Here is a 27,736-nt window from a genome sequence, read left to right as displayed (position 1 = left end):
GTGCTGTCTGTTTTATACAGTAAGTGATGCAAATATACTGCTGGAAAAATAATGAGTGAGTTCATATGTAGACATAAAAAATATAGATAGAGTTCTTGCCCCATTAATGGAAAAAAAAAAGCCAGGAGCAGGGTAGCTGAGGGGGAGCTGGAGACCGGCCCTGCTGTGGCATCGCTGGGGCAGGGACTGACGGTCCCGGGGGGCTGACGTGGGGTCCTGGGACCTGGGCAGGGTGGGGGGAGCCCCCAGAGATGCTGGGCCGTAAGAGCTATTGGTGCCCTCAGAGCCTTAATAGTCACATCGCAGCAGGTCAGTCTCTGATTTTCTCCATATCTGAAGCCAAATGGTGATCTTACCTTGATCACTAATGTGCTACAAGGTTATGAAGCTGTTAACAATTGACCTGGGCTCCTTTGTCTTACCTGTGAGCATACCTGTGCAGGCAGATACAGTCCACAGCTATCAGGCAAGCCTCCCCCATAACAATTATGTAGCCTTTCCTTGTTTTCCAAGTCCATACCAAAATAATCTAATGAGTTATTACTAGACAGATGTAATCAAGGTCTCCCTTACCTGGGTGGTGCTTTTGGGAAGGTGTCACCCCATGACAAAGTATGTGTGCCAGCACTAGGGAGCTGGACTGAACGTGTGACAGAAGACTAGTGGGAGAGGTAGGGACACCCCTTTTGATAGCAGCGTGGATTTAACTTGATTGTACAGCATGTTCTATACATGCAATAGGAGGATATTTATAATCTGGTTGATAATTACAGGCTGGTGCTGAAAGGGGAATTCTTAACCCACCTCCATGACTTCACATTTGGTTCCCTTACCCTGTGTTGTAGACAGTGAAGCTGGCACTGCAGAGCAAATAGAGTTTAATGAGCTAATTTGAAGGGAACTCTCTCCCCTTCCACCTCAGCAAACCCTGAGAGGGAGTTTCCAGCCGACCCGTGGCCTGACTGTCCTTACATTGCAGCCTCACAATAGCTATAACCAGCACAGAGCAGCAGTATCTTTTTTGGCAATAGCCAACAAATCTATGAATAAGCTAATTAATAAGGGGATAATTACAATACATTTATGATAGTATGTCAAATGTTTGCATTTATAAAAACAGAAATATGGACAAGCACTCCTTCTAGAACAACCTGCAGTGGTACTAGGTTTTAAATTAAACAGGAATTTAATAAAAGTAAAATTAAAGTATTTATCAAGAAAGATGACCTTTTTAATTTGCCAATGACACTTTCATACTAACTGCATGGGAAGATAAGAAACTGAAATCTAGTGTTTTTCCTTAGAGCATAAGCTACATTACATTCTCGCTAGGTTGAGCCATTAAGGGTTATCAGCATCCTCACTGGAGTTGCTTCTGCGAAGCTTCCCTGTTCATGGCTACAGTAGAATGCATTTACTCCTTACTGCTGCTAGTCAGGTTAAAATGCATCTTGATGTCCTTTCCTTAGTCTGTATATTGTCTGAGGAGCTCACAGAGTTAGGCTGAGGTCTGGTTGATTTGTCACTTGTCTTTTTCTAACTGGATTCACACGTGAGTGTTTGGGTGAACAGCAGAGGAGGTTCAGCATTAGGTGTCTGGCTGGAGTGTGATGTGTGTAGAAGCTAAGTACTTGCTGGTCTTCCGAACAGCTCTCAAAATAAGAAGGACCCATGTTCCAGGGAATGATGGAGATGATAGAGGGCTACATCTGGAGTACAGAATTAATAAAAGAGTCAATAAAAACCCACATAGAATCCAAGTGACAGTTGCGTGTAGAGCTCTCAGTTATGACAAAGGCTGGAAATGATCTTTAGCTCTGCCTTTTCCTTCCCCTCAGTAGACTGATTTGTCTCCTGATGAAAAGGAAAAGGGTTTTTGAGCAAGGACTAGAATTAGGGTTAGGGTTCAGAAAATTGAAGCATATATAAGTGAAGAAATAGTTGTTTTAAGAGCCCTCAAGGAGTCTGAGGTCTCAAGTTGATCTTGGCTTGTAGCTCTTCTTTTCATTCCATTCACAGATCTGTGCTCTGGTCAATAGCAGAGGAGGCAAGTGCTAAATCTGGAGTTAAGTTTGGGATTCAGAAATGTAAAGAACATGAAGACAATTGATGGTTGGTGTCTACAGAGCTCCTAGAATTTGGAAAAGGATTTTTGTTGGTTTATGCCTTTTTCTTCCCTTGCTTCAAGTTGAATAGTCCTGGTGAATGGCATAGGTATAGGGATAGTTTTGGGTCTTGGGTTATGGTTCAGAAATGTAGAGCCTGTAGAAGCCCAGTAGTTGTTGGTATTTTCAGAGCCTTCAAAGTATAGTTGGAAATGCACTACACTTGTCCACTGCTCTGCTAACACACTTATTTTATACTCATATGGTAACACATTACTTATTTTTGGTTTTGTCCATTTTACAGGCCTTACTGAAGTTTGACTCCTCAAAATCTCTCCTGACTGTTACAAATTTACAGGTAAAAAAAATCTGAAAGAGCTAAAAATTTTATGCTAGACATAAATATTTATTTCTCTGGCAACAATTAGAGATTATTTGGTTCAGAAAATATACTTGTTATTAGTAAAAACCAGTAAATAGACAACATACTCTCCTCAACAGTTTACCATTTCCTAAATTTTAAATTTTATGGCTGACCTTTCAAGGGAGAGGCAAGTACCATTATCACCATTTTTCAGATGAGAGACCAAATATGCACAAATCTGTGACTTGTCTGTGCAAAGCATACTAGTAGAATTATTCAGGTTTTGTCATGATATGTAGGGTCTGGTGTTTATCCTGCTAAAATACCAAGAACATCAGTCATCTAGCCTTATAATTTCTATCAATCAGAGCTGTCCTCATAGATTTGTCCTAATTCAGAATGGGGTTGAAGTCTATTTCTGGGGGGGGGAAGGTGAATCTGTAAACCAGTTAATGAACAGTCATTTCTCATTTTAATTAAAATCACATGTTCATCAATGACTTCTTTTTTGTTTTTCAGTTTTAATCATTTTTTTTCATTTGCCTTGTCACAGATCCATTGAGCCAGTAGAGGTAAATGTTAGCAGAATGTGGAAAAGAAGCTGTACCATAAAAACAAATTGATAAAGTAGAAAAAACCCCACTTTTTTCCTCCACTTTTCTCTCTTTTGTTTACAGGAAGCTTGTGTGTCTCCTACAGCAGTCGATATTATAAGACACAAATGAGATGTCTATCTTGACAGCTTTTGATCTAACTAGTTTCAGATTTATTTTGAAGTTGTGCTTTATCTTGAGCTTTTGATTTGAACACTTCACAGTCTATATGGGGCTCTTATTGGTCTCCTTATGATTTTGCAAAGCTGTGTAGACTTTCAACTTCTAAATTTATTAATCTAAAGTGAGAATATTAAAATCAAGATAAAACAAGGGTGCTATAATGAATAACAAAAAGATTCTATGAAATACACTACAATGGTCTCATACAAGAATTTTTTTCCTTGCTTAATCCTTTTAGTTAGGGTAAATTGTAACAACAGACTTTCCTTTGAGTTGAGATTTCTGAACTACAGATTTACCTACATATTTTTTGTGACCACCTTAGCTCAAAGGGTGCTATGGACAATGCAGAAAACTAGAACTCAGAGTAATAGCTATAACTTCATAGATGCACCTTCTAGTGGAAAACTGATCACTGAGGCTGTAGGAAGTGCTACTAAGGGGTGAATTAAGTTTGGAAAGGAAAACAGCAAGTCATCCATAATGGCTAAGACCTTAGTACTAATATTAATGTTAATTGTTGATAAACATTGTTACTGATAGAAGCAGAATATGCCTTGAACAAGAAAAATGTAAAATATATCATTTCAAATAGTCCCAATTGTTAACTTTTTTGTAGGTACTGGAAGACATATTTAATTGGAGTCTGTCTTTAACAATGGTGCCGCTGTGCAACCAACAAATTATGAATAAATTAACATTAGCTAAAATGCATTTCATCATTTGCCTTTCTGCCACAATAAATAATATACCTGAAAAAGTAGAAAAACACATCTATTCTGTTGATAACAACAGCTTGAAGGAGCCAAGCAGAATTACAGCATCACATGTAAAAGGTAATTACAAGGGTGGTGGAAAAGTGCATTTATTCTACAACTTGTTTCAAGCATAGATTTTCCACTTTTAACTCCATATGCATTAACATGTCATATTATAAAGAATATTCATATTAAATGTTGCTGGGAAAATCAGTCATTATTGAAATAATAAGCATTAAGATTTTTGAATATTTTTTTAGCTAATATCTCTAATATTATTAGAGCTGTATTCCATTCTTCCTCACTTATTTTGATATTGAAAGTCCCAGTTATAAATAGAGAAAAAAGGGGCATATTCATCAAATTACTGAGAATGCTTTGGTTCTGCATCTATTAACCTAGAATCATAGAATCATTTAGGTTGGAAAAGACCTTTAAGATCATCAAGTCCAACTGTTAACCTCTGAAATTTCATCTAAAATGTATTTTACAGTTGAAACTGATAAAAATTCAAGACAACAGGAACAAAGAGGCACAATGGTGCAGCTCGTTGACTGTAAAGATGAATTAAATATGGCCATGCTGAAGGTAATTTTGGGTTTTAGGAAAAAAGGCTTAAGAAACTGCAGATTGATCTAAAAACATTGCTAATGCTTTCAGTGTAACAAATTATGATGGGAGGATGGCATGAGTAAGACGACTAGAAATTTCTCTTTCCAATCTGATTGTAATCTTACTAGCCATACATGAAGTCTTGGTGTTTTGGTGCAGTTTTTCAAACGGTCTCCCTGGGAAATATTGTCATGATCAGATCTCAGTATGACTGTTTCAGCATCAAGGGTAAAGACTGAATGGGATTTCAAGGATAAAATCATCTTTCAGAGGCTGGCGCCTGTACAACTTGTCAGAGACCCTTTGATGGGGCAGCATGCTCTACATATAAATGGAAAACTATTCTCTACCATATGTAAATGTGACAAATTTTTCATGTTCCTCTTTCTTATACTTTATTTTGGAGAAAACATACCACAGCTTATTAGCTTCTTTGTTTGAAGGGAGTTGGTTTGTTTCTTTATTTGTTTGTTTCTTCATTTAGTATTTGTTTTGTTTAATTGTAATTCATGCTTGGCAGTTTCGCATCACAAAAAGACCAAAATTGAGGGCTGACATACTCTTCTTTCAGAGGCATCTTCCGCTTTGGACGTATCTACTTTTGGCCATTGTTACAAACAAAGTAATGTACAAAATACATCTGGAGAAATGGAGGATGATTTCGTATGGTAATTGGTATATGCCATACACTAGAAACTTGAAAGTTGTAGTATAGCTTGAAAACAGCATCTTGAAAATAACTAAAATAGAAATGTTAAATTAATTTGAATGGGGCTTGTTTAAGAGACATATTTCTTACCCTTCTGATTTTTCTTTAACCATTCTATTCTTTTGGGGTTTTTTGGGTAGAGCTCTGAATTCATTGAGGAAACTGGTCAAAAAAAGATATTGGATGATACAAACCGTTGAATTATTTTTGAATTCTGCTGAGAACTCTGTGATTGAGATTTTATTTAAAATTAACTTTCTTTTAGACTTGGTTTTTACAGCTTCTTACACCTTTGTTTGTCGGAAAGACTGTAAATTGCAGTTGAACTTTCAGGATACATACTGCACTCAAGGATCTGTCAAAGTATAGAAAAGAACGTAATACTTGAAACGTGTTTGGTGTTGTATTTTAATGTTATATTTTATTGTTTAAAATTACTAAGCATAGTAAGAAGTATAGAATAAAATTACCAAGTATAGCTGTAAGATAATGATAAGAATGCAAAATTATTGAGTAATATTACTAAGCCTTAAAATATGTAGTTAAGCATAAATTGCAATAGTACAGGTACAGTTAAGATGTTGCTACTTTCAACACATTGAATCTGTAAACCTGAAAAAAGCAAAATTAACCTCCCGTGCTATTTATAGAAAAGGCGTATTGTATTCAAGTTGATTTGGTTTAGGGTGCGATGGATAGTAGGCTGTAAGAGAATAAAATACTTTTTAAGAAATTTTTATTTCTTTCATTATTATTTGAAATCATACAATGCTGTGTTCTTCTCTAGGGAATTTTATTGACAGAAGCTGAAGAAAGTCTTAGCCATCTTGTGCAGAACATACAGGACAAATACGATGGGGAGGTATCTCGGTGTTCTGCTGAAGATTTAGAGGCTCTTATTGAGGCCAAACTTCAGCTTGCTGCTATTTCTCAGCAAAGGCATCAAGCAGCTTTCAGGTAAGTAATATTATGAACGCCCTTATGTTGCACAGCCTTGACTGCAGAAGATTAAAAAAAAAAAAAAAAAAATCCAGCAATTTTTTCTTTGAATTCTTTACATCTACATTAATATTCTAAATCTTAGTAACCAACCATAACAACCCCAGTAGTATATCTACAAATGTAAGTTACACTGGAATTTCATTTTTTATTATTGCTTTATTTTACTTTTTAAAAGATCATCAGTTATTGGCCTATGATTTCTCTGAGGTGTTTTTGTGATAGTGTTATACAAAAACAAAGAAAAAGCTGCAATGCTCACTGTTTTTGTTAAAGTCTGGATATGTTAGGTCATGCGTTTTTTATAATTTTAAAGTGTACAGCAAAGCACTAATGTTACCTCTGAACTCCTGAATTCTGCTTTGTTCTAGAATGCCCTGTATTACTGTCCTAAAAGAACATTTCCTCTTGATGTACTTATTGGTGTTGGATTAAAATGTTAAAATTATATTTTTAAAATTAATTTGTTTAAAAAGCATTGATATAACCTTTAACATATTAGAATAGAATTTAGCAGGCATTAGTTATTTGTTAGCGATAGTGTGTAAAATACTATTGTATTTACATGATCTGCCAGATATTTTCTCCAAATTATAATTTCCAAATTCTGTGATTTTGGGGGGGGACTCTGAATTCTTTTGGAGAACTTAATGAAATTACAATTGTGCAGTTCTTTGAATATATGGGGCATACAGAAACTTATTAACTCTTTAAGATGTTAAATTCTGAACGTGTTTTTGATCTTTTAGCTAGGAGGATTCTTCTGTTTAGCATACCTGTGATTTTAGATTAATTTGTATAAGAAGGCTAATAGTTTAAAAATACATCATTTTTATTAGTGTCAAGCTCTTTTTATCTAATTTTTTATTAGGTTGAAAAATCTTTGAGGGTACAAATTTTTAACTAGAGATGCAGCGTATAGAGGTGTAGCACTGTTACTTGCCAGACTGTATTGAGATTAGGTAGAATGTAATCAGTATTTGTAACTTTTGTTAGGTCTAATCTGACTGAATACATGAAAATTATTACAGTAAATGTTACATTTTAATAAGCACCAAGCAAAATGCAAAATTAACATGTTTTTATTGTTGGAATACTGGTGAAGATTGCTGTAATGCTCTTACTGATGAAGCAGTAGGTGATTCAGCAGGTCAACAGAAAAATCAGTCTCAATTTTTTTTTTTTTCCTTTTTACCCAATTAACAAAAAATAAATGTTTTCTTCTATGTCAAAAGCAAACTATCTTCATTCTCCCAGCTGTCTCAGATGAATAAACAAACCTCCAAATCAGAGAGCCTTTAAATAGCACAATTCCTTTTTAGCTGCTATGGTAGAGCAATAGAAAAATAAAATTAACAAGGACAGGAGCTTCACAGTGCTGTATAGAGTACTGAACTGAAGACAGTAAGAGTGCTGCAGCATGCTCTTTCACCTGGGTTTTGTTTATGTTATTTTGAAAGATAGAAGTTTCCCAAAAGTTCAGATATTAGAGCTGTAATAATTTAGTAGAAATGTCATTAGTGAAGATGTGAAGTAAGAACTTGTAGGCTATTTGTGGACATTTCTCATTGTGAAATATCAATATATTTCAGTGCCTTTTGAATTAGATTAATTTACCATAAATTTGTCAAAGAGAAAACAACAAATCATTGGACAGTGACCTCATCATGCTTTTGAGTGCCATGTGGATTTTATAAAATTATTGTATTAGTAACTAAGGACCAGTATTCCAGACTTATGAAATATCCGGTGCATAAACCTGGTTTAGCTTGATCCTAGGTTTGCTAAAAGCTGTTTTAGTAGAGTTCTGACACAGACTCTCTCGCCCTGCTAAACTGGTTCCAGTATGCAGGCCATTTTTGGTGCAGGACCCTTCTTTTTGACTTGCAGTTATATCCTGAGTGTAGTTTCTCTTTGGCTTATAACTTGCCTTAGACTGAAGAAACTTTTTTTAGAGTATCAAGGGTTCCAATGGATGTCAAGCATTTTATGGTTCCTTTTTTGGGAGACTCAAATTTTTCATAGGTGTTTAATGGGCCTTATATATTGATAGTGGGCAGATAGCAGGAAAAAACCCCCACCAACAAACAAAGCAAGGGTTTGGGATTTTTTAACCTATTTTGCAATTTTATTGCACTGCCATCCATGGAAACTGCTGATATATCTGCCTCAGATACAAATGAAACATTCCTTCAGACAGCTGAATGTTTCCTGCCTGCCAGCCTAGAAATCAAACTTTGCATGATATTACAGAAATTCATCATTTTTTTTCCTTTGGCGAAATGACTTAGTGGTGAAATTGTTATAGTCAGCTGTACTTCCCTATTTTGATCATCTTGTCACTTTCTGATTCAGCTGATGAAAGGATGTGTATTTTGTCAGGGGAAATATATAGACGCATCACTCTTACTGACAGCAGAAGAGGGTCACAAAAATTTCATCAGGGGAAGCTTCTACATTACAGCTTCTGTCTTGCAAAAAATTTATGCCTCAGAATAAGTTTATGTATAGGACTAATTCTGTTGATCTCAAGGACAGTACTTACATGGTGTCCCCTCTAAGTATGTGAGCTTTCTAATTACCCAAATACATGCTTGTCTGCTTAAAACAATACCTATAAGAGTCTTTGGGCTTGTGGTCTACATTTTACTCATGAAATTTATGTGTAAGCATATAGGTAAAAATGGCCTCATTTTCAGAATTGCTAAATGTTGACAACAGCAGTAAACTGGAGGCAGTGGTGCTCAGGAAGTTAGGTTAATATCTCTTAAAAGCCTGCATATACTCTTGGGTGCTGCACCTTCTCCAACTTACTTGAGAAATGTTAGCTGTAGCATCTCAAAGAATGTTTTGAGAAATGTCAGGTTTTTGCTGTAATTTTAACCTTGATGCCTGGTTTCAGGGGAAAACTCTTCTTAATAAAAAGAAAGAAAAGCAGTTGGGATATTTCATTGCGTTATCCTTTCTGTCTGTGTTGCATTTATAAGCAGATTCTGTTTCATCTTTTCCATTGTTAGAGAGAAGGTTATCATCAAATTCAACATTGATTTATTCTGGTTTCATTTAGTCAAATAAAACTGAGGTAAAGGGATGATGAAGGAGATTCATAAGGATTGAATTCTGGGAGCTGAAAGACAAGATATTAACAGTTTTGGTTCTCATTGTTACTTTGGGGTCGTTTTGTGCTGAATTGGTGTAATCCATCCAAGTCTGCTTCACAAAACCACCAAGCAGGACAGAATCAGAAATGACAGGAAGGCTTTAACTACCCTTTTATGTCTGGAGGTTATCCATCCTGTGCTTAGATACATGTTGGCAGAATAATGTGAGTAGTTTCAGAGTAGTGCTGCTCTTGTTCTGACTTCTTTGTGCATGATCAAGAACTTTGCCTTTACAACGATTAGTCTAGAACTTCTCAAAAGCAGTAAATTCACACAGAGCCTGAATCTCTCTTGCATTAAAAGCTCTTTACAGTGTTCTGGCAGTGTGAAAAGGACTTACGGTGTTCACAAATTTTTTTTTTCTTTTTTTTTTTTTTCTTCATAGCAGCCAGTCTCTATGTAAAAAGACAGCATAGATGAGAATTTTGGTTATACATTTTTAACAATCAACCTGCTGAAAAATCTTTTAAGAGGTGAGCTAGGGATACCCTCAGGTACTTTTGCATCATTAGGAAAATCTGTTTCAGCGGGTAGAGAATAAGTAGAATTGTAAAAAAAAAAAAAAACCCAACCCCAAAAATGTTTTAGGGAAGAGGTAGGAAAGTAGAGATTTACAGTTGTAGGGGAAAATGTACAATTACAGATGGGAAACTAATACCATCAGACATTGCTTTTGGCAGTTCTCAGAATATTTTGAGTAGCGTGTTCTTTGGGCAACAAATCCTGTTGTGAAAAAGATCCTACTATGTTGGTTTTGCAAGTGTCTTCATATCATGAAAATAATAGTATTCACAAAGTCTGCTGTTATACATTTTTATAGATGTCATGAAAATTGAGTGGTATATCTGAAAGCTTTAAAAAGACAGGATAAAAAGGAAAAACCCCTAGTAGTTAATATTTTAAGAAACCTGAAATATTTTGAGATCCCAACTCATAATTTTTTGAAATGTGGGGTTGAATGCTGCACCAGTCCTAACAGTGTCTGTATCTTTCTAGATGCTGTTTGGAGTGAATTCCAGAAAAGGATTTATGAGGGGGAGCGGGGGGCAGTGGGCTCAGTGCCATGCGATTGCTTACTGACAAGGTTTTGCCAGGATGGCAGATGGCTCAATTTTTGGTTGATGGTGTTTACTAAGATCCTGTGAGTATTTGGTCATGTGGATTTAACAGAATGTTTAACATATAGCCTGGAAAGGCTTTAAGGAGGAAGGTGTTTTCTTGTCTCTCCAGTTGTGGATGAGATACAGAACTCTCCTATTTTGCCATTTTCGGTATTTTTACATCTTCTAATTTCTAAAAGCCCATCCCTGAAGACAGATATGTGTAACTGAAGCTTATAGTGGAGTTCTGTTTTGATTGCTCCAACAGATTTATCTTGGTTTATCCATTATTATCAGGGTATGTCTGTTACTGGCAAAACTTTTTCTCTTACTGCTGTTTTCTCACTTTCATACTGCAGTGCCTACAAATTACAGAATATAATCCAAGTGCAATTTTTTTGTTCTACTGACGCAAAAATTGATAACTGCTGACAGACATCTCTGACATAATCAGAAATGAAGTAACCATTATAATAAAAGCATAAAATGGCAAATATCATTAGTATTTTTTAATAACATTGTTCTGTATCACAGTGTTGCTTTGGCTTTCTCTGCAATCCGACTTCTCCAAAATGCAGAAATTTTTAGGACAGAAGTGACACATTTTCAAGAAGAAAAGGATGAAAGGGAGTGTTTGGTATGTGTGGATATTTGTTTCAAACTACTGTTGCTTAGTATATGAAGTCTTGTATTGAGTGATTTTCAGAATACTAGAACATAGCAGTCATCTGTATTATGTGGTTACCATTAACCTGGGGAGAAAGTGATGTGTGACATGCTTCAGATACCTGCTTGCCTATAGTATATTCAATATGTCTATAATCATAATTTTAATTTGTATGTGATTAGGAATTACAGTTTTTGTTTGTATACTCTCAAATGGCAGCATTGAAAATCTTTTGTTTAAAAACACCCAAACAAACAGAAAGTGAAAAAATAGGTATCAGGTGAAAATCTTGTATTATTCAGTTAAGGTATTTTAGGTTTTTTGATTGAAAACCTACTTCAGAGTATTGTCTTTCAAAGAGCCAGACCAACCACTTCACGTCATTGCTGTGTTCCAAATTCAGCAAGATTTCAGCTGACTTCTGTTGTCTAACACATAGGGATACTGACCTATACTTTGGAAAACCAACGTGCAAAACCTATTGGTAATACACCACACACTCACTCTCCAGCGTGCAGTAAGTCAAACTGACTGACATGGACAGAGCAATTGAGCAGTGAGGCCAGATTTGTAACACACATAACGAGACTGGACTTTTCTTGCGTGCAGTGTAGTTATTCTCTGTCTGTGTTGCATATCAGGGTCTTCTGTCTTTTTGCACTTGCTCCTACATTTTCTTAGGACTGCCCTGTAGCCAGTAACTGAGTTATGGCTATTGTTTTTGACTCATTTGCATCAATGCAAGTCACTCATGATTTTTTGTATAACACAGGTGGTGCACTGTCCATTTATTGCTTGCTAGAACAAATCTTTAGAATATAGACTATAGAATTTTAGTAATAGAAAGACTGTTCATAATACGTGAAGATGGCACAGGGAGTTGAGGTAAGAATTCTCCCAAACACTTCCAGTACTATATTACATTAATATTTGTTTCTAATCACCAGAAACACTAAAAAACTAGAAATCAAAAATGAAAAATTTCTTTCTAATCGCTAGTGAGGTACCTGAACTTGATATTGATCCTGCTCTACAATTAGACTTTTATGTGCATTAGAGTTTTGTGTAATGTGCCTGTTTGAGGAATAAAATCCAAACTATTAGAATTACTCTCCATGATGCATATAGTATATGGATGTATTTATGGACTGTCCCATAAAAACTGGTTTAATTATCATTTGTTACAATTCTTTTTTTTTTTTTCCTATAGATTAGAAGTTAAATAATAAACAGCCTCCTGTTATTAAAAAATGTGTATCTACCCTTCAAATAAACTTTTGGTTATAATTATGTTATTATTTGTAATATATTTGTATTAGTTTGATTTATTTTTAGGCTGACACTGCTCTGTTGCTTTGTTTGTAATAAAGTAGTTGACTCGGAAAGTAACATTTCTCTTGCTTTTGGAAATTATTAGGATGCTTACGTTGAAGATGTTCGACTGCCTCACAGTATAACAGCACAAGATCACATGAATGTACATCTGTGGCTAAGGTGTCGTACAATGTTAGTGACTGCGCTAGTAACACAGATACATGGTGTTGGTGATATGGAAGGTATTAATCTTTTTTGGTTTAGACTTTTGGATTATAATGGGCAAGTGAGCCTATTCAGACACAATTCTTATTTATAAATAAAAAATATTAACATTAGTTTGGGGGCTGTATTATCACTGGGCAATTATTTGTATTAAATTCATCCAATGCAATAAGGAAAATACATTCCTGAGTACAATCTCTCCCTAGAGCATGTAAACACAAAGCATTATAATTATTTTAATTTAATGATAATTATCTTTTGATAAATCACTTGTGTGTGAAAGTTTCAAATGTTCTAATGTAATTAAGTATGCCTGTTTGAAAAAACAGTTGCTACACACTTCTAGTTTCAAAAGTCTCAAAAGTTTTTTTCACTTTTTATATCTCCAATAAATGAAATGTTCCTATATATCCCCCCAAAATGGTCCAGATTCTTTTTTTTTAAAGAATTTAAGCGAGACTACAAAATACATTTATTGCAGTTTGATTGTAAATAAAATGTTTTTCATTCCTTAGTTCTATGAACTTGGTATAAACTCTGACGCTCACTTAAGTATCAAAATCACAGTCTAGGTCTGTAGCCAAACTCTTATTTAATCTCTTCTGGATAATTCCTGTGAAGGCTGTTACTATTTTGGGATGATAACTAAGACCAGATTTTTGAATATGTAGAATATGTTTTATGGGTGAGAATGACATCTGATCTACAAAATCTAATTATTTCTTCTGGTGGCTTACATATAAAAAATGTATTTGCATGAACTTAAACCAAGTGCAGTTTAAAAACTAAGTAGTTTTTCTTTCTTTTTAAAGTGAATTTGGCACAGAATCGATGAAATGGTAAATGTGGAATCTATAATGTCAGATTTTCTGTAACTTTTTAGTGTGGAAGTGACTTCTTAAGAATGGTAGAAGATACTGTAAAGTCTTTTCTATTGTATTTTTACTATTATGTATTCCCTTCTTTTAGAAAATGATGTGGCTGAACGCAGAAGTGTGATAAAAGAAGTAATACTAGAGGCAGAAGCCTTTGGTGACAGCGAGACTCAGGCTGAAATGATGGTGCAAGCTGCAATTCTTGACCTGCAAGAAAAACGTCCCGTGGCAGGCATTAAACTTCTATTGCAGGTTTGAGCACAAAGGAGAAACTGTTCGCTTTTCTTTGATGCATTTTTCATGTAGTCAGAACAGCTGATGCCAGCATTAAATAAGCTTGAAATAGTGCCTCTAAAATAGATTTTTTTTTTTCACTTTGTGTGATTTGTCCTCATAAATAGACAGCAAAAGTTGTAACTACTTTGGTTTATGTTGTCTATGTCCAAACAGAATATCATCAGTTTACTCCAAGAGGATACATTTATTTCCCCTCCAGCTTCTTTGACTCTTGTGAAAAGTATCCTTCTGCTGGCAGACATACTAACACTGCAAACAGGAGAGGATACAGAACATTGCTCTTCTACAGCGGAACCATTAAACTTACTAATTTTGGCACATGAGCTTACCATTAAAGCCGTGAGTATATGTTGGTGATTTACACAGCATTTGCAAATCCTTTCAATAATCTTAACTATCTATTCTGGAAGCTATTGTAACAATTTATTAAAAAGGGCTATTCCTATTAACTGATCACTTCAGTTTTCCCTAGATCACATGGTGTAAAGAGTAATTCATCTTGCCAAACTTATTTATGCATATTCATCATGAATACTCATGTATGTGGTCTGGTATTTTCATACAGTTTAAAAATATTGAATAGTTGCAAAATGTACATCCATATGTGAAAACTGAAGAAGGTAGTTTGACTTTACAGCATGTCCCCATCGCCTTTTTTACACGAATGAAAAGTTTGACTGGTCCACATGTTATTTTCTTTTTCTTTTCTGGCCTTTGTTGGATGTCACATTTCTTTGTAGAAATGACAGTTTCTTTCTAGGGCTTGGGTTACTTGGGAGATCTATTTCTTAAAGACTGATTTGAGGGAGCTTGCTTTTAGAAACCAAAGCCTAAACATTAATAAATTTGATCAAGAGTTCATTGAAATTGTTCATTTGCTTACCAAACTCCTCCGCAAAGAAGACAAGTACAAACTGAAGTAAAGGAGTTCAGGAGCACCAAGCCCTTTTCTAGTGCTCTTTTACAAGACACATTTGAGTTCCAGGCTTTTGCTATACGTAACTTACTTTTTCAAATTGCTGTTTAATTTGCTGTCTGCAACTTGATTTTACAAAGCATACTCTTTTCATAGATTTTTGTTTGCGGAGAAACCATTGAACGGCAAATAGAAGACAGTACATTGACTTGCCTGGTCCTACCTACAAAAAATATCTACTTGCCACATATCAACTTGCTAGCCCAAGTCAAAATGAGAATTGGTAAGAAAAATGCAAGTCATTGTTATTTTTAATTTTTCATTAATTTTCATTCATATTTCATGCAACAGCAGATAAACTGATGCATCAGAAGTGAATGTAGTAAATCAATTGTTTTCATTATACAAATAAAATACTTGGAAAATCAACAGTAGATGCTTGTTTGGCTCCATGCAATGTGTGTGAGCAAGGTACAATTCTTATGGGAACTATGATCAACAAAGGCTTAAATATTAATGTTATAACTTGATGAAACTAATGGGAACTTCAATTTTTTTAAGTGGTAGTTAACAATCTTTTCCAACTTCTGTACAAAGCATTCATTCTGTGAAAACTTCCTGTATATGTTCCATCTCTCTGGAAGCAGTTATCTGGGAACTAACTAAGGTATCAAATCGTATGGAATAATAGTGATAGTTTTCTATCCCAATAAAATACATAATGTCTATTATTATTGTCACCCTTTAATTGAACAACTTTTCTTGCTAACTTTTCTTTATATAGAAACTTGGAAATATGCTGAATAGTAACAAAAGATAACGTTTAAGATCTGTCAGACCTGTTGCTGTATAGCAAATATAGGGAAAGGGATATTGTCTCCATGTTCCTTCTGCTAAACTTAATTTGGTGTATATCAGATTTCTAATGGACTAGAATATCTAGAAATCACTTACTGCACTTTGGTTCGCATTGTGGAGCAGCCTCAGAGTGTTCTGGATTCTTTTTCAGGAAGATATGCTCCAGGAGCACATTGGTGCATCCCAACCACTACTTTGTATTCAGCCTTTAGGACTAGAATAGCGGTAGTCCGAAGTAAACACTCTGAAATGCATCTGCTGTGGCTGTCAGGCCTTTAACACCAGCTGGTTTGCTCTAGAGATCCACTTTTATTGTGCTTTTTACTGCTTGTCAGTGCAGGCATGGCCAGACTCACTCATACTAATGGCCACGCTTGACCAGTTCCAGTTTCTGAATCCACATTTTTAGGAAGAGCCTATGAATACAGATGAATATTGGGGAATACAGGTTAAGACGTATGCAATACGTCAAAGAAGCCTTTAGCACTGGTTAGTACAAAAGGCGTTTGGGAATTTGGAAATCCTCAGAGAGGTTTGTTTTGCCTACGACTGCCAGGTGAAATGAAGTTATGAAATGGCTTACTGCTAGACTTTCCAGATAGTTTGTGAAAGGGTTGATTTGTGTAGCCTGAGCTTCTTCTGGATGGCCTAGGTAAACCTCAATGGCATCATAAAGTAGTGAAACAACATTATAGTTCTGTATTTATATCCCTTAATCACTCAGATTTTTGAGAATTGGATTGTAGCAGTAGATACGTAATAGCATTTATCTAAGGAAGTTTCTTCTTTTTGCATAAATTGGTTTTCTATTATATAATTTACTAAAACTGTCTTTTTTTTTTTTTTTTTTTTTTCCTTAGGACTCACATTAGCTGAAAAAGTAGCTTGTACACCTGCAAGAGGAGATCCACTGCAATGGCTACGTGCTGTCAAACATTTAGAATCAGCATTGGAGCTTTGCAGAGCATCTGCAACAAAAAAATTAGATATGGAAGCTGAACTTCTTTTTCAGATAGGTAAATAAAACCCAGTTTGTACATCATGATTGCCTTCCTAGGCAGTGTTATGCATGTGGCCTCTCTTAAAATGGAGACATTTCACTGTAAATATAGAACAGATTTGGATATTTCTCACCCTGTCTAGCTGCAGGACTCTCTCTCTCTGTGTTATCAGGGATCAAAGGGTGTAGCCAATGAGATTAAGGACACTGTAGAAAGCTAATCAGCTTCTTTGCATCAGTCTGAACTAAAGAAGATGAAAGGCTCAAAGTATTTCTAAATGATTTAACAAAGCTAATGAATTACACATTGTTCGCATGCATTTGGATTTTAGTGGCATTACGTTTTGCACCAGGCGGTGTTGGTTTGTTAGGATTCCAGCCAGAAAGGCACTCAAGACTCTGTAAAGTATCTCTTAAAATGCCATTTATTGGAGTTAACACTATAAAGAAAAAGAGTGTAAATAATCTTACGTCCCTACAGATGCTGAGAACTCCAAGTTGTGCAGTATTGAACGTGCTTCCAATAGGGGAGTGGCACAACACGCAGATCCTGGCTGTGGAAAGGTTGCCTCATTTTGGTCTTTTGAGCTGTTAGAGGATTTTCTTAAAATAAAACAATTCTATTCATCATTTCTACTGTCAAACAAAAAGCATATTCGCATACGAACTTCTTGCTGCACTTTTACAGAAAGGGCAGGTGGTGGAATCGCTGGTACTGAGAAGATGCTGCCAGCAGGCTCTTGCGTTACAGCTAGCTGGCTACGTGGATGCTGTGGGCAAAGGATGCGCACAGCACAACACAGGCCCGAAGGCCGCACTGCACGGGCGGCATGGCACAGCGCTGTGCCTGTGCATTAACTCCTCCACGTACAACGGTCTTCTAGTTAGGATCACTACATGTTAGGAGTCATTATGATTCCAAAGTTTGGTTATTTTAGCTACTCTGTGAAGTGATTTGCTATACAAGCATTGTGCATTACATTTTAAACAAACCGGAAAAGATTTTGCTTATTGGGAAGAGAATAGGTAGTGCGCTATGTTGTTCAACTTCCCTGGAGGGAAAAACAGGTTGGGTCTTACAGAAAAAAAAAAAAAAAATCTTGCAAATCTGCTTTCTGTATTTCTTTCTTAGGTAAGGTAGAACGCCAGATAACTGAAGCAGGCAATAACAGATCATCTCGAGCTGTTGAAACCCTCTTGGAAGCTATAAAACTCAGCCAGCAACATGATCAAAAACTTGAGTAAGAAACTAGCTATATAACTTCCAAAAGAATTTTAATCACACATGAATATAGTGTTTTGACAGTTTTCTGAGATTTGGTGTGGGACTTCTATTATGAAGTATCTTTTATGTTTTGGAGAGTTTTCTTCTGTTGCAATATAGAAGAGCTACTGTATATTTATTCACTTACTTAAAACAAATGCTGAGAACATGATTTAAAAGCATATTTTAGAGTATACAAAGTTACAGATTTCTCTTCTATTTCCAAATTTGTACCCTCTCTGTCAACGCCAGGAACAGAGCTATCAATTAAACTGGGGTTTTATTCATATTTCAGAAGATGAGCAGTGGTCTGCCCCCTTCCAGATAATTGAAATCCAGCTTGAAAAGGTTAGCAGCCAGAAACAGTCAGAAGAAAGAGGCAGAAGGAGTATAGGAAATGTGTTTGTAACAGATATCAGGACAGTGACTTTGGCATTAGTTATCAGCATAGAAGATGCCTGAAGAGCTGAGCCAAACCAGCCAATAAATTCTGTCAAGCAGCTCTGATCCATTGGACTTTAGTTTTTTTTAGTTTCTTGACCAGTCTTAATGAATAATGTGCCACGTCTGGTTACAGACAGTGTAAAGGCAGCAATTTACCTTGCTTGTTTGCGTATGCTGTTACTTAAGTTAATGAACCAGAACTCTGAACATAGAAGCAGCAGCATAGTAATAAACCTCTACAGGCAGTCAGCATGATGGAAGATAGTACAGAAATGGACTGTGGTGATGTTTTGCAAGTTTAATTTGCTACACTCTTATTTAATTTACTACCCTCTTTCTAAAAGAATGTACAGCAACATTGATGGACCTTGGCTTTCTTACTTTAGAGAACTAAACATCCCAATCACCTTTATATAAGCCCGCTGATATCTATGGGATTGTTTAATTAAAGTTGTTTCTTGATGTCTCAAAACCTTTTTTGTTAGCAAGACTAGAAAGTTAACTAAATTGTCACCAACTAAGTGTAGAACTTGCCATCTTCCCACTTAGTTTGCCCTATCTTGAACTGCACAGCAGTCTTTGACTTTTGTATTTTGCTTTACACAAATCATACCGAAGCTGGAGTTTATTGTACTACATAAACAGCTAACCCTGTGCAATATGACTCTGGCCAGAACAGTAACTACGTGAGCAGGAGTTTGTTGCTATGCTTAGGAAAGCTAATTCATAGGGCAAGACCTGGAGAGCTCTACAGAGCCAGGAGGAACCTGCGCAAAAAGACTGTTCTAAACCTACAGGGAATAGAAATGTTGGAGAAGTTCTCCAGATAGAGTGATTTTTAGCAGGTTGAGGGAATTAATTCTGCCCCTTTACTCCACGGTGGTGAGACCCCACCTACAGTACTGTGTTCTGCTCTGGGGTCCTCAGCACAGGGAAGACATGGACCTGCTGGAGTGGGTCCAGAGGAGGGACACGAAAATATTCAGAGAGATGGAGCACCTCTCCTGTGAGGACAGGCTGAGAGAGTTGGGGTTGTTCAGCCTGGAGGGGAGAAGGCTCCGGGGAGACCTTACAGCAGCCTTTCAACACTTAAAGGCAGCTTATAAGAAAGATGGGGACAGACTTTTTAACAGGGCTTGTAGCAATAGGACAAGGGGTAATGGTTTTAAAGTAAAAGAGGGTAGATTCAGACTAGATATAAGGAAGAAGTCTTTTTACTACAAATCTACAATTTGTAGATGCCCTAACCCTGGAAACATTCAAGGTCAGGCTGGACAGGGCTCTGAGCAACCTGATCTAGTTGAAGATGTCACTGCTCACTGCAGGGGAGTTGGACTAGGTGACCTTTAAAGGTCCCTTCCAACCCAACCCATTCTATGATTCTATGATTTTTGCCTGGTTTATAATACTACTATACTACTGTAAAAATAACTGAAAGGAGAAGGAAGTATAGGAGGAGAACAGGAATTGGTGAGCATAGTCTGTCTGAAGATGTAGAGTGTTCTGGTACAGAATTCGGAACTGAGAAGGTTCCTCAGCTGAGCCCTATGAAGAAACGAGAGACTGTTTTCGTCACTGTGGGTACTTACGCTGATTCTTGGAAGAGTTTGACTGAAGACTCATATCCAAATTCAGCCAGCCATGTTTCAGGAAAACCAGGACAATGAATGCCTTAACTTGAGAAAGGAAGAGGAACCCATACAGGTTCTGTACAGAAAGATCACTTCCCTTACAGAATTACAGTTTTCTTACTAAATGTTTGCAATTTATTTATGGAATATTTGTAACATAATGCAAATTGTATTTGACGTACTCTTAAATCAATGTGTTATTTCTTACACATACCATAGGGATGTTTTAGACATAGTAAGACTTTAAAACAGGATCACATGGCTTTCTGAAAGAAGGTACACTTTAAGTAGATGATGAGGGCTGGATGAATGATTTATTTGGTGAGGCTGTCTGGCTAGTCTTACGCAGGAGTCGGATTGTATCATTGTAATGCTTACTTCGATAGTAACATTGATTGATCTGTGTGTTGTTTCTTACAGGTTAATAAGAAGATCATACCTTGAAATAGCACTATTATATTTGCATTTTGCCACAAATAATGAGGATGTGTCACAGCCAGATAAGATGGTGCCTTCCAAATCAAACGTATGTTTTCTATCTTTTGGGTAGTGGCCTCTTCAAAGCAGGAAATATATTTCTGCTAGAACATCGTGCACCTTGCCAGACTATTACTTACAGTGCCTTATAAATCATACTGATACTGAAAATCCTACTAGAAAAATCACACAAAGAAATCATAGAGAACAGCAGTAGAATTTTATCTTGTTTAATGTTATTTCTCATGTTTATTGCATTGAATGATAACATTTAAAATATTTTTCTGTATAAAATAGGAAGAAACAGAACCAACAGAGTTTTCATTTCTGATTATGTACTAATTAATTTGTACCTTGCAAAGAAATCGTAACATTCAATCCTGTTTTTTAAGTGCTAATATTTATACTTTAACAAATTTCAATTTTTCAGTACAAATATGAGTGACAGCATGAGAAACATAAAAGGCTTTAACCACGTTAAAGTGGCTAAAAGCCATAGATTCAAAGTATAATGTGTAACATAAGAGAAAGGAGGTAATTAAGATTCCAGAAAATGGAAAATTATAGCAAAACTGTATACAATAGTGACCATAGTATGAGCTGATGTGAGAAAATTTTTACAGGAGCAGCCAATTATTATGGTCTGGATAATTTTTTTTCAATTTTAGCAATTAATCCATGGATTTACAATCAATGCTGATTTTTACAACTTGCAAATAAAACAATAATTCTGTAAGTAGGAGGACTTTTTTCTATATTTAAAATATATTTCACCATAATATATTTGGAATCCTAATTATGAACTGGTGTATAATTTTAGAACTCTTCTGGAGAGCGCTCTTCTCCCGAGGAGGCTCTGAAATCAGAAGGCTACAAAGTACAGTCCTGGATTGCAGTAAGAGCAGCTACACAGGTTGGTGCGATATTCTGAAGAAGTAATTTTGGGGGTTTTTTAATTTCATCTTATGCTACTTACACATGCAAACAAGACAATGCAAACAAGACAAGAATTAAGGTTTCCTGAAATTTCTAGCATGGGTCTCATTTGAGGAAATGAAAATTACACTGAGTAGTGCATTTCATCTCTCTTGGACAGATCTGACTCTGTTTACCTCAACTTTGATTCAGTGCAAATAAAACAGCACACTGCCTGATATGTGTGCACATGTATTTGACATGTGGTTAGACATCAGTGGCATACAGGCGAGGATATCTGATTTGAAATCACTATGTAGTAATTAAGCTGTCAGCAGTAATGATTTATTTAAGTATAGTATGTACCATATGTCAGAGAGAAATAGAATATTTTCCTGACTTTAAAAAATATGGTATATTGAGTAATTAATTTTTTGTCATCATCTTGGTAATCTCAGATTTTAAAATCTATGTAAATATTGTAGTGAACTGCTTCTGAATAAAATAAATATTATTTTTAGGTCAGTGAAGCTGTGCTTGCTTCTCAGCTATTAATTGGAATTAAGAGTGTTAAAGAACACAGCATGAAGGACACAGTGCAACAGAAAATCCCAGAATTTGCTTCCATGGATCTTCTTGCTTCGTACAGAGATTTCTTATCTGGTATTCCTTTATACCTAGTAATATTAGAACATTAAATAACTAACAAACTATATATGCCATGTAATCTAGTAACACATTTAATACCTAATTTTCATTTATGAAAAATTACAAGTCAAATTTGCAAAGTAAAAGCAAAATCCTCGTCCTGCATAGCAGCACAAAATATTGAGTAGAGTAATGGGTCTTTAACTATCAGCCTGTGCATGTGTTCAACAGGTTAAGAAAAATTGCATTGTTTGCATACTGTGGCTTAGAAAGACAGAGTGCTCATACTGCCATACTTTTAGAAAAACAGATGGACCTTTGTCACAGGACTTCCCCAGACTGCTAGAATAGGTCTTGACCCCCCTATCAGTCATCACTGCTTTTTTTTCAAACACTGATTTAGAACAGATTTTTTTTCCCTAGGTATATTAGCTTTTCCTTGGAGATTTTCAGTTTTAATTTTGATTTTGCAAAGACATGTTGGTGTTGAATAGCTTGTCTCTCCCTGCCCGCCCCCCCCCCCCCCCCCCCCCCCCCGCAAAACCCCAAACAAACACCAAAACCAACAAACCCAATCTCTTGCAGTCATCTGCCTGGATACTGTATCTAAAAGTCAAAGTCAGTAAAATAAAAAAATTTTCACTGTCTTTCCAGTCCAATGGATTATCATTTAGAGATGCTTCCATTAGCTTGATAGAACTTTGCCTTTCCCTGGTTTATTTCCAACTTCTGTGTTTATTTTACAGCTAATGGAGTTGATGAAATGGAATTTTTTGATTTAAAAAAAAAACCCAAAAAACAATGAAACTAGGAATTCTGGGATAGTGGTTGCCAGATGTTATATGAACACTAAGGCAAAAGATCTATATTTATTTTTAAGCTGGGAACCATTAATTTAGTGACAAAATTTCGGTTCAGTGGCTTAATTTCAGTCATCCCAAGTGACTGACAAAGATTGAATTGCTCTGCCTGATAGTTGCTGGCAAAGCTGAGCAATGTCTGCTTACTGTACAGTGTTTAAACATATGTGTTTTGATTGGTTTATGAAAACAAGTGTTGTATGCTAAGACTTTCCATCAATCTGATTGTTTTGTACTAGCTCCATTTGCTTATAATTACAGATCATTTCTTCTTTTAGCAAATGCAGCAGGTGTTTCTCCTGATAGTTCTGTTAAGCAATATAAAGAATAGAAATTGTAGAAAAGCAATAGTAGGCCAAAATATATAAAGGTAAATTGAAATGGAAATGATCAGCACAGCATGCTAAATATTTTCTGTAAAACCATTAGTGAAACACATTGTTTAAGTTTCATCTATAAACAATGTGGCCATTTAAACTAAATTATTTTTTTACAATTGACAGTGAAATATCAGGAATAATGGAGACATTCAGATTTTGTAGAAGAACACATAATTATTTTCTGGAAGTTTACTATTAGGAATTACTGTAACATAATGTTTGTTCAGTTGGGAATGAGAAACAGAGCAGAAGGATTGTGTGGGCTTTTGAGAGCGCCATGTACAGTGAAAAAAATGTTGAATATAAACAGTGATATAAAGATAACTACTGATTTTTTTTCCTCTTTTTGCATAAGTATAACTTTTAGGCAGCACCAAAAAAAAAAAAAGATTTTTTAGTTCATAGTCAAGAACACATTTAATTGATAATGTGCTTAATATTTAAAAGGGACTGGATTGAAGCTAACAATAAACATTTCAGAGTACCTAACTCTTCTGAGTTCAGGTCTATATGACTGGGAAGTTCAACAGCTTCATCAGCTTATGACTGATGACTCCTAGTATTGTTTCCACTTAGTAAATATCTGCTATTGAACAATGTATAGAAATAATGGCTTTATATTTAAATTCAGAGAGAGAGCGAGAGCACCTTGCTCTCTACCCCTTTTAGCTTCTTGCAAGGACCAGTCAGATTCCTGGCCATGATCTGAGAAATATATTCTTTAGTAGTTCAACTAATATTAAAGCAGAATAGAAAGAATTTTCCTCTTATGAAAAACATAATCAGGTTCACAAGTCAGATTTTTTTAGTTACAGATTAGTCAATTCCAACACAATGCGGAAATAGCTTTTGAATTGCAACCATTCACTTAATGTGTATTGTTGAACTGTTATTGGATTTGCAGATGGATACAATGCTGCATCTGAAAGTCCCAAAGCATCTTCTACTGAAAACAAAAAAATCATACAAGATGAGCAGAGCCAAAGTGAAAGAACAGAAAGTCTTGCCACCAAGGCCAGCCAGAGGAAAGAGACAATAACATGGGTTCACTTAATTCGCTACCACAGTTATTTAAAAAGACTTAATAACACAAACCTCCTATTTGGTATGAATATTTTTTTCCTTCTAGAAAACTGCCATAGGTGAGATATTGTTCTTGGGGGCCAACAGTGTCAGATTCAAAGGCCATCGTCTGAGTCTCATTTTGAGTTTCTTTCAAGTGCATAAATGTGAAAAAATCTTCACTGAAATCAAGAGTTATGTCAGTTTACAAGTATTGCAAGTGAGGATGTTATTACCTGTTTTCATAATTATTCATAAGCCTTCATGATACCAGGAAAAGCATCCGTCAAAATTTAATTGCTATTACTATATCTGAAGCATTTTTTAAAAAGTCATAATCTATATTTATTTTAGTTCTAGATACATCAGACTTAAGTCACATCAGAAAAAAATCTGTTCAGTCTGGGGGCCTGTTTGCGAGAACTGAGTGTAGTGTGAACGGGAAGGCTGAGCATTATTGAATGTGTTTTCCCTAAAACCCCAGATGTTATGTGCATACTTGGTTTATTTAACTGTAAACAAAAGACAGTAATAGATAGCACCTTTCAAAGACAGTAAGAATCCATTGATTTCAGGGCTCTAATACTCTGCATCTACTTCTGAAGGCCAGCTGCCGCATATACAAGTGACGACCTGATAGGTGAGAACAGAACGAGGTTGTACATAGAGGTGCTGCCTGGAGAGAAACCTAGCAACTCTGACAATAGCAATTTTGGAGAGGGTTGGGGTTTTTTGCTTGCAGCGCCAAATGAAAGGGAAGTATTCTACCTCACCACAGAACTATAAGGACAGTAAGGTATCTACAAGTAGGTGTCAAAATATGCATGTATATCTCAGCTGTAATTACCAGTGATGGAGCGTAGGCAGCGACTCGGCTGATCAGCCAGTAGCTGTCTAAATTAGGGTCTTAACAGCTCTTAGAGCTTCTTTTGACCATATTGAATAAATATGCATTTATTCTAGAGGGTGTTTAGACATCTAGTGAACATACTGATGCTTACACATCTAAACTTAAGTACCTAAACCTCAAAACTGCACCTTCCGTTTTGTGCTACTTTATAATGTCTAGACAGAGCTCGTTTCATTATCAGATCTCCAGTGCAAAATTGCAATACAAATAGCATAACCTAGTAATAGTTAAGGACAATCGGTATAACTGTTGGAAATGCATTTATTTGATATTGAATCGATTTACGTATTTTACTATATTTTCAAAATTTATTGAGTAGCTGTAGAAACTTTACTTTTTAGTGGCAAATGATGAGGTAATAAAAATCTCTTTTCAAAGCTGCCCCTAACTCAGGACGTGGATCATTTTCTGCAAGAGATGGACACCTTAGTTCTGTTTTTGACACAGGGATTGTTCTACGCATAGCAGAAATGCATTCCTTTCTTAAAAAATATTTGTTTGAATATTCAATGTGTTGTCCTGAGAATTTCCCAGAAGAGCTACATGATGTAGAATTGCCACTTGGTAGGCCAGCTGATTCTTCAAAGGTACTTATTTTCTTTCTGATGTTTCAAAAATATGTATTATACTCGCATTTCGCTCAGATTCTTGCTAGTTCCAATGGTGATATTTCTGAGAGCACTATAGAAGAATGAAATTAATTATGCAGAGGATCAGTGCAAAACCAAAATTCTGTGCAAGCAGTGAAGGAGACAGTTAACCAACGCAAATATCCTTGTGTTATTCACTCCTGCAAAAATGATCTCTATCCCTTGCCCAGTGTGTTTAAACCCTAGAATATTAAGCAGAATGATATTTAAGAAGATTTTATTATTAGTTAATTAAGTTGGCTGTGCTATTTGGTAGGACTGAGGCTTTTAATCTTGTAGATCTCCATGTTTCATACCAAAAATGTCCTGGTGTTTGCTTTGTAATTTGTATGTAAAAGCCTCTATATTGTTAATTTGGTCTATAATAAAAACATGATTTAAAAAAAATATAATTAATATTTTCTCAAAATTTGTTGAAGGCCTTGTGTGCCAATTTTTTTACTGATTTTCAGCTGGCTAGAAAATCAATCTTTTCAGATCTCTGGCTTGCGAACAGCCTATTTGAGCTTTCAAATGTAGGCAGCTCAGAGTATATTACTCAGAGAAATCTTGAATTGGAATTCTGGAGCCTACACTGACCATGGCATATGTATTGAATATTGAATGGTAGAAGTCTTTGAAGATTCAATGTAAAAATAATGGTCTTCAAAGTTTCTCCATCCCACTTCTCACATTAATAATTATCCTAACACTAAAAAATTAAAATGACAGGGTTACTCTCTGTGGTTTATTTTTTACTTATTATGTTCAGTATTAGATGGAGACGGGGGAGCCTTGAGGAGTGGGAACTTGTTATCTTATAAAAATGAATTAAAATACTTTTGTGAAAGTAGCTTTTCTAGAGTTGGTGAACTTTCTGCAGTGTTGGACAGCATATCATTACTCATTTCCCAACAAAGAGCTGACTGTGCCACTGAATAAATTGTAAATATATGGTATGTGACATTTATAACAGCCATCGTATATCAAAAATTATTTTACTCTGTCTGCTCTTTTTTTGACATAATTAGTATTACACTGTCCTAGAATAATAAGCTTCAGAGCTTACTGTCATGTTCGTGACAGGTGCAAGCTGCATAATCATGTGTTAGCTTCACTGTTGTAGACAGCTAACAAGCATAAAGCTCTTACTTTTTTTAATTCTAAGCTTCATTGATTTTTATCACAACATTTTTGGAAGCTTTAACTATTCAGAAGGCTGTGTAAGTTCTTTTAAAAATGTTACTGTAATTTGATACTGGGATTTTTAACAGTACAAATAGGTAAACTTTTTGAAAGAATGATTTTTATGTACAATGTTTTGCTTACAGGTGTCTTTGTAATTCTATTTTTGACTCTTGAAGTTTTTTTCAGCTCTGCTGAACAAAGAATCCAAATTACATTAAGGCGGCTATAATTAAAACTGTGTGTCCTTTTACATTTTGCATCCTTTTTTTTTATTCCACTCCATGATAGTATGTAGGACTGGAAACACTTAACTAAGACAGTTTGTTGTTTTCAGGCTTTTGAGAAAGTTGAATAGATAAATATTTATGTATGTAATTCAGCAACCCTCCAGTTTGACTAGAGCAGTTGTAATGTCCTTCCTCAGAAAGATTCAATATTATGTAAATAACAAAAGATGCAGTTCAGTGAAAAAGAAAACACACCATATGTTTTAGAAAGAAATACGTGTCGTAAAATGGACTTTTAAGAGCTCTAGTTCAGGGGCATGGCATAAATTACGTTGTTCCCACCTCCATATATATGTTTTCTCATA

General features: G+C 35.6%; 1 protein-coding gene across 1 annotated transcript in view; it reads left to right on the top strand.

The window, feature by feature from the left end:
- The window catches only part of CFAP54 (cilia and flagella associated protein 54), a 116,291-nt gene that overhangs the window by 80,394 nt on the left and 8,161 nt on the right, over positions 1-27,736 (top strand). Inside the window, exons 49-64 of the mRNA XM_030003187.1 lie at positions 2,410-2,463; positions 3,865-4,081; positions 4,497-4,591; positions 6,112-6,281; positions 11,119-11,221; positions 12,669-12,807; positions 13,760-13,917; positions 14,116-14,301; positions 15,035-15,161; positions 16,597-16,752; positions 17,869-17,977; positions 20,496-20,601; positions 21,373-21,465; positions 21,989-22,130; positions 24,260-24,460; positions 25,706-25,914. Coding sequence (XP_029859047.1) covers positions 2,410-2,463; positions 3,865-4,081; positions 4,497-4,591; positions 6,112-6,281; positions 11,119-11,221; positions 12,669-12,807; positions 13,760-13,917; positions 14,116-14,301; positions 15,035-15,161; positions 16,597-16,752; positions 17,869-17,977; positions 20,496-20,601; positions 21,373-21,465; positions 21,989-22,130; positions 24,260-24,460; positions 25,706-25,914 — 2,265 coding nt within the window. The remainder of the gene's footprint in view (positions 1-2,409; positions 2,464-3,864; positions 4,082-4,496; positions 4,592-6,111; positions 6,282-11,118; positions 11,222-12,668; positions 12,808-13,759; positions 13,918-14,115; positions 14,302-15,034; positions 15,162-16,596; positions 16,753-17,868; positions 17,978-20,495; positions 20,602-21,372; positions 21,466-21,988; positions 22,131-24,259; positions 24,461-25,705; positions 25,915-27,736) is intronic.

The sequence above is a fragment of the Aquila chrysaetos genome, chromosome 26 (genome assembly GCF_900496995.4).
Source record: "Aquila chrysaetos chrysaetos chromosome 26, bAquChr1.4, whole genome shotgun sequence".
Lineage (NCBI taxonomy): Eukaryota > Metazoa > Chordata > Aves > Accipitriformes > Accipitridae > Aquila > Aquila chrysaetos.
Note: the sequence above shows the minus strand (reverse complement) of the source record. Positions and strands in the feature narration are given on the sequence as shown.